The sequence below is a fragment of the Penaeus monodon genome, chromosome 5, assembly GCF_015228065.2.
Source record: "Penaeus monodon isolate SGIC_2016 chromosome 5, NSTDA_Pmon_1, whole genome shotgun sequence".
Lineage (NCBI taxonomy): Eukaryota > Metazoa > Arthropoda > Malacostraca > Decapoda > Penaeidae > Penaeus > Penaeus monodon.
Window position 1 is genome coordinate 11,282,646 of NC_051390.1, and position 7,500 is coordinate 11,290,145.

At 36.3% G+C, this 7,500-nt stretch overlaps 1 protein-coding gene across 1 annotated transcript in view; it reads right to left on the reverse strand.

Annotated features, from left to right (window-relative positions):
- Nucleotides 1-7,500, reverse strand: part of LOC119572966 (huntingtin-interacting protein 1-like) — a gene marked incomplete at its 5' end in the record, with an annotated part of 61,543 nt that overhangs the window by 10,629 nt on the left and 43,414 nt on the right. Inside the window, 4 exon segments of the mRNA XM_037919930.1 lie at nucleotides 147-302; nucleotides 614-808; nucleotides 1,040-1,205; nucleotides 2,267-2,439. Of these exon segments, the coding sequence (XP_037775858.1) occupies nucleotides 147-302; nucleotides 614-808; nucleotides 1,040-1,205; nucleotides 2,267-2,439 (690 nt within the window).

A 7,500-nucleotide genomic window follows, 5' to 3' on the forward strand; every position in this document is an offset into this window, starting at 1 on the left:
ATAGCATTCTACACGGAGGTCATTATATTTACCAAAACAATTTTGTAATATCTCTTACTCTTGAAAAAGGGAATCTATGTCCTTTGATGAACGATTTTCTTTCCTTTCTCTCATTTAGTGATCAAACAAACAATACTAAGGCTCACCTGCCGTGCCGATTGTACTGAGTTTTGCTGGGTTTCTGCTTCATGGACCATCTGTGCTTGCAACCGCTGAAGGTTAGTTACAGCCTCATCTTGGCTGCGCTGACTTGTTGACAAGGCTTCACGAGCTTGGCCAAGTTCCTTATCTAATTCCGCTTTCTAAAACCAGAATTTTTTTGTGAAAAATGTAATTTTTTGTTTTAAGAATTAACCTTAAATACAAATTTAAAATAATAATATGTATTGCTCATCTTTCTGAACTCATTTTAATTCATTAACATCTAAATTCACAAGAATCCCTTTTATCCTTAGAATCAAGAATCATACTAGAAGGATAATAACCAACTGATCATTCAGCTATGTTCTTAACCAAAATCTCTTTCTGGCTATAATAAGCACTAACTAGATTTAATTTTTGCAACTATAAATGTAATCTACTTATTTCAGGTGAATAATCAGTGTGCACTTACACTCCTGATAAGATTGATGTGCTCATCACGTAATTTTTGATAAACATCCTTCATTTTTACAAACTTCTCTTCTGCTGTTCTCCTCCTGGTTTCCTCTGTAGCCAGACGAGTGACTGCTTCAGCACTGGCAGCAGCAGCTTCTACCTGAGCTAGGATTGATTCTCTGCTTTGTCTCTCTGCTAACAATTCACTGTCCTGTTTGCATGAAAACTAATGAGCACCATAAAACAAAGGCCACATGAATCAAAATACCTTTATACCAAAAGGGACTTTAATAAACACATCCAGGAAAGCAAAACAATTTACCTATTAGACCTTATGACAAGAATTTAACCAGAAACAAAACCAGTTCTTGCTACAATTTCTATGTTGTTGTGATACAAAGTAAAAAAAAAATCATAATTCAAGAAGATATCAAAATCTTACAAGTTCTGCAATAGTTGACTCCAGATCATTAATTCGCAGTCTCAGTTGTTCTTCATTGTGGGTGGCTTGGGACCTAGCTCTTTGTACTTCTGCTCGCATGGCTTCCAGTTCTCCATGAAGGGCATCAATCAGGGACTCTCTCTCAGCCACAACCTCAGCAAGGGATCTTTCATAGATAAGAAAGAACTTTTGTTATTGTAACTCATTCCATTTATTTCTTCTATTCTTTTGTATCTTGATCTTAATTCTTTGAGTATAACAATCCCCCCAAAAAAGGATGTCAGGATTCAAAATGAACTAGGGGTATGTTACTAGTCCAATATCACTATAAGAGAATACAGAATTCATGAGGTTGAGTTGAAAATGGAGCAACAACTTTTCAAAAGTATTGTAGGGATTAACCCATTGGATCTGGATGATTCACTGCCATCACATGGCCCAAAAAACAGACATTAGGCTTACTTGAGAGGCAACTCTGGCAGGTGTGCCACTTGTAAGCAAGGCACATACAAACACTTGTGTGTGATGACAAGACCCAAGCCTCCCCTTTGCAAAGTTACCTTCTCTTTTTCAGCATAAGCATTTTTAGCTTTTTTGCCATTTTCCAATGTCTATATGTCATTTGATTTGTCTTAACCAGACCGTAATAAACTATGCTCCTTGCACAGACTTTATCATCTAAGTAGTCCATAACTCAGTGTAATAATAACAATAAGTAAAAAACAAAGTATCTGTGTCATTTTCTTTTTTGCAACATTCATGTCACCCACCCCTGAATCCCAATTTTTTCATAAAGTGATGGTCACATCATCCGGATCGTAGGGGTTAAAACAGGACTAACCCAGTATCTATCACAATGAAAGGGTTTAGCAACATGGAACTCCTGCTTACTGCCATTACACTTTACAGGGCTTCGTTGTCTCCAAGACGTTACTTCAATACGCGCAAAATTAGGCTTTCTGACATACCCTCAATAGCACAATCAAATAAGGGAAAAAATAATTGTCCCTTATAAAAACTTTTACTCTTGTCATATTAAAGACAATAAAGTAATGAAACTTCTCAGATAACATTTTAGATATTAAAGAAGCAATACTTAGCACACCCAATTCAAACAAAATTTCCCATCTCATAGTGTGACATACATACTCTCTATTCTATGCCATGAAGAGTTAAATACACTCAACTAAATTCATTTTCACCACAAGATTTATTCTGATTCCTTACCCATTGTGCGAATCAATGAGATCGGGATGTGGTGGTATGGGAGGTGGCTCTGGCTCTGAGGTGTCGATGAGAAGGGTATCAGAGAGGTCCACTGGGTCTGGCTGTTCCTCCACTACGACTACTGGAGCCACATGACTTCTCAGTTCAGCTTCCACCAGAAAGTTTGGTGGATCCTATTGTAGAGATTTGTGTTCTTATTGTTTATACATATTACACGAGACAGGGAAATTATTGAATCAACTGATGAGTACAAACAATATCATTTTATACTTTTTAAAAAAAGGGAACCTCAGCAAAGAATTCATAAGAAACAATAATATTTAAATATCACACAACAATAATCTATACACCTTTCATCATGACTAAGTAACAGAGTAGAAACTACATATCTTTGTAACATAAAACTCAAAAAGTAAGAGGTTATCAAAATATCCCAGAATAAACAAAATTAAATTTGATAAAAACATCTTTTAAACATAATAAGGTGAAATAAATTATATAAATTAATATATCAAATGTGAAATTAACCTATTAATGATGTAATGCTATGACATACATACCATGTTCACTGTGCTTTTAGAGCCATCTGGTGCACAGATGGCTCTACAAGAGTCACCAAGGCATCAATTACTAGTCCTGACCTTACCTATTTGCCCTTTTCCTTAAGGAAAGATTTTTCTTTTTTTATTCTTATTGCAATTAGTACTGATAATATTATAATAATTGTAATAACAATAATAATAATAATAATAATGATAATAATTATGATCTGGGACTTTGCTAAGTCCCAAAGATTGATGATTTCTGGCTCCTAGTATCAGTGCTCCAACCCACATTACCAGACATGGTATACCGATACAGGTTTTGTGCCTAAGGAGATCAACCACATTCTTGTAAACACTCACTGTAGGATCCTCCAGAACTGCAGGGTTTAAGTGAGTGCCGAGTTCTGTGGTACTGAACAAAGGCTGGTTATGGCTACCATTTGGGTCCACTTAAAAACTCCCTTTCTCTCCATTGGCCACTCCATGGGGTTTCACTTGGACAGATTGAGGGAGGAGGAATGTGACCAGAGCTTCGCCACAGCAGTTTCTGATCGGTTCACAGAGCTAGAAAACCTGACAGACCCAGTAGCTCTGTGGGATTCCTTTATGCATGAATACTCAATGCAGTACACTAGTAATTATTCATATAACCTGCAAAACTTCATCTCACTGGAGACATTGGAGGCCACAGCAGCATGTTGCATGGGTCAACTGAATGGCAATTCTTGGTGCACAGGGTTCAGATACTGCTGAGAAGGGACAAGGAAGGGTTAAGGAATCTTGCTGAAGAGGTCGAAGGCCATTTCTTAGTAAATTACCTTTATCCTCCTTACCAAGCCCTGAGATAAGTGGATTCCAAGCCCTCCTTGCAGATGAATGCAGTCCACTCAGTGGATGGATGGATCATCTCAGGTCATGTTGGGGATTGCAACTATTGGGCTGAGTATTTTGAGCAGCTGTATCAGGTAGACTCTCCAGCAGTTAGTCTGGACCCAAGTGGTGACCCATCCATCAGCAAGGAACCTCCTACTCTAACTGAGATTATGGAGGCAATATCTAAGCTGAAGGATGGGAAAGCTGCTGGCATATGTGATATCCCTTGTTGAACTGCTAAAGACTGGTGGCGAACCTATGGCACAGGGTTTGAATGGTGTCCTGGCTGCCATCTGGCAGTCTGGTTCCATTCCCCCAGACATGTTGAGGGGGGGGGGTCATCCATCTCTGGAAGGGGAAAGGGGATCGATGGGACTGTAGCATCTACTATGGCACACACTGCTCGGTATACCTGGCAAGGTTTTTGCTCACATTTTTCTAAAATAGAACCATGACCACCCTAACATACCAAAGACTGAAACATTCACTCCTGGCAAGTCCACAATAGACTACAACCTAGTGCTTTGGCTCATTGTGGAATGCCATCATGAGTTTGGTTGCAGGCTGCTTGCAGATTACATTGACCTTAAGGGGACGGTCCTGAGAAAAGCCTACCTTGCTCCACTCATAGGATCATTTAAAAAAAAAATGGTTTGTATGTATGTATATGTATATATATTTATATATATAAATTTTTTGGGGGGAGGGGGGGATGATACGACCTGCGTACTCCGAACCACTCACAGAAGAAAGAAAGGAAATGGAGGCACTCATAATTTACGAACCCTGGACAGTCCACCGGTTATTGTAAACAAAGTACTAAAAACATGACCTTGAGATTTGGACATATTCCAAAGTTAGCTATCTCAGTTACTGCTTTGCTAAGTCTAATGATATATATAAAAAAGCAAATTTAGTTAACTTTGAGAAGAGATTAAGTTAATCAGAATTATTTTTTCAAAAGGGATATATTCTGTAAATTTCAGAATTATTGTTTTCAAAAGGGAATATATATATATATATATATATATATATATATATATTATATATGTATATATATATTTATGTATATATATATATATATATATATATATATATATATATATATATATATATATATATATATATATATATATAATATATATTATATAATGTATATATATATATATATATATATATATTATATATAATATATATATATTATTATTATATAATATATTTTATATATATATTATTATATATATAATATATATAATTATATATATATATATTAATAATATATATATATATATATATATATATATATATATATATATATATATATATATATATATTATATATGTATTATATATGTATTATATATATATATATATATATATTATATATATATATATATATATATATATATATATATATATATTATATATACATTTTTTTTTCTCTCTTTTCTTTTTTAAGTAGATTCCTGTCTGATACATTAATAAATGCATTAAATCATAAAGACAACTAATCTAAACCAGAAGCTGTGATGGCAATATCAGTACAAAATTGTTATATGATTATGATTCTAGCTTGAATACAATATATCTGTTCAAATTTGAGAATTATGGAAGCACATGTAAAATTATTTTACAGTGAGAATTTCCAAGGCCATTGAATTTTTCCCCCCGAAAGTGGGGGGCGAGGGGGGAGCTGGTCACTGGGAGGTTTTAATTTCCGAAAGGTTGATATATATGTACACACTCAGATATAAGATTAACTGTTTTAATCATCTTCATTTAATAGGATTAAACCTACTTTTACATAAAAAAAAAAAAAATTAGTTGCCCCAGATATCATCGTTTTCTTTACTGATACTGATAAAAAATATTTGTTGGGCATGGCATTCAGTCATTTGAGCGCATTATCTTTGCAAATGAGTGAACAAAATGCTCAGACACCTGGGTGGGGTCGGTATTTTCCGTATTTATGGTGCCTATGGCCAACAGTAGCGTCCTCAGGTTGCATTTTTTACTGGAAATGTATGAAACAGGTGCGCTAGCTGTATCAAGACCCATTTCAAAATTCCATATAGTTTTTATTTTAGAGCGTGTATCACTGTGTACTATTATATCTTCAACATGAAATAATCAATATTTCACTTATTTTTCCGAAGTTCAAAATTTCTAACCATGGGGTGGCCTTTCATACTGAAGTGCTCGTTAGAACGGAAACAACAAATTTCAAATCAAAACAAATTTGCCGACAGTGGACAGTAACAACTGTTAGAGCAAATCCAAACCGAAATATTATCATCATTATTTATATTTTTTTTTTACATTAGAGCTTCATACTCAGTACACATACAGACCCCTACATAAGTTACAGCATATTACCAAGGAGTCTCAATGGAAAGTATATTTCATGTATAAATGCACATAAAACTCACATTTTTTAAGAAAATATTAATGAAATTTCTTTATAAATCATTGTGATATCAATTTTTTCCGATACTGATATAAAAGTGTTCTTTGGTCATTCACAAATGCACAATGTCATTATCAACTGCCATATGCAAGATTACAACAAGCAAAAGTCCATACAGGTGTACCTGGCACTAATTACCTGCATCCAAAGTTTACCTGTTGGCGCTTATGCCCTTGCACCTCCCAAGAAATAACTGGTTTTGCTCAAACAGTCCTTTGGTAGTTTCCTCATTCTTGTACGTATAACATAGGTTAGCTAACTCAATTATACCCTTTAACCCCCCCCCCCTATTTTGGGATGGTCCCCCTTAAGGAGTTTGACTTTCTATTGGAGATCCTGAGATTTAGGGGAATTCTGACACAGATTGTTGGTTTAATTGCAAGCCTATATACTAGTACTGAAAGTACTGTAAATGTGGTGGGGCCTTTGGAGCTTATTCCATGTAAACTTAGGAGTGAGGTAAGGTTATGTCCTTACACCAACACTTTTTAACCTATCACTGCCAGGCCACATGTATAGCTGACATAACAGATCGCTTGATCTGCCAGGCACTGCTATACGTGTGGTGATGCACTAGACCGAATCAAGTGGGAAGTTCCACTACATGTAGCAGACTCCCACTCCAAACGGCAGTCCAAGACACATAGAGATTTCTAATGCTGTCATCTAAGGGTTAACACTTGATAATGGGTAGAGCTACTATTCAAAGTCACTGTGGAGCAAAACTGGGCAATAACAAGGTCACAGACCTTGACTTTGCTGATGATGTTGCTATCCTATCTAAGTCTCTGGAATCTCTGGTGGCTCTTGATGCATTCATCAATGAGACAAAGCCCTTGGGCCTAGAGATCTTCTGGACCAAGACCAAGATCAAGAATTTTGAGGCCTCTTATGGGAACCTGTGCAGCTGATACATGCTTGCAGTGAGGACATTGAAGCCACTTAGTGCTTTACATATTTTGGTAGCGCAGTCCATGTCGCTGGGCAGTCAGACCAGGAAGTCAGTAGATGGATTGGTTTGGCAGCAGAAGCTCAACAAGAGCATTTGGAGAAGGACCAAGTTATATGTCTTTCAGGCCATGATACTGCCAGTTTTGCTCTATGGAAATTAAATCTGGATACTATCTTGTGCCTTGGAGTCTTGTCTTGATACCCTTTGTAACAAGTCGGATCATGGGGTTGGCAGGACCATGTGTCCAAACGACAGCTACACTGTGAAACCAGTATGGGACCTGTTACTTGCATAATCCAGGACTGCTAAATCAGCTTATATGGGCACCTAGCTTGTTTCCCTGTGGATGACCCTGCCTACCAGGTTGTCTCTTCAGGAAATAATGTTGGGTGAAGGGG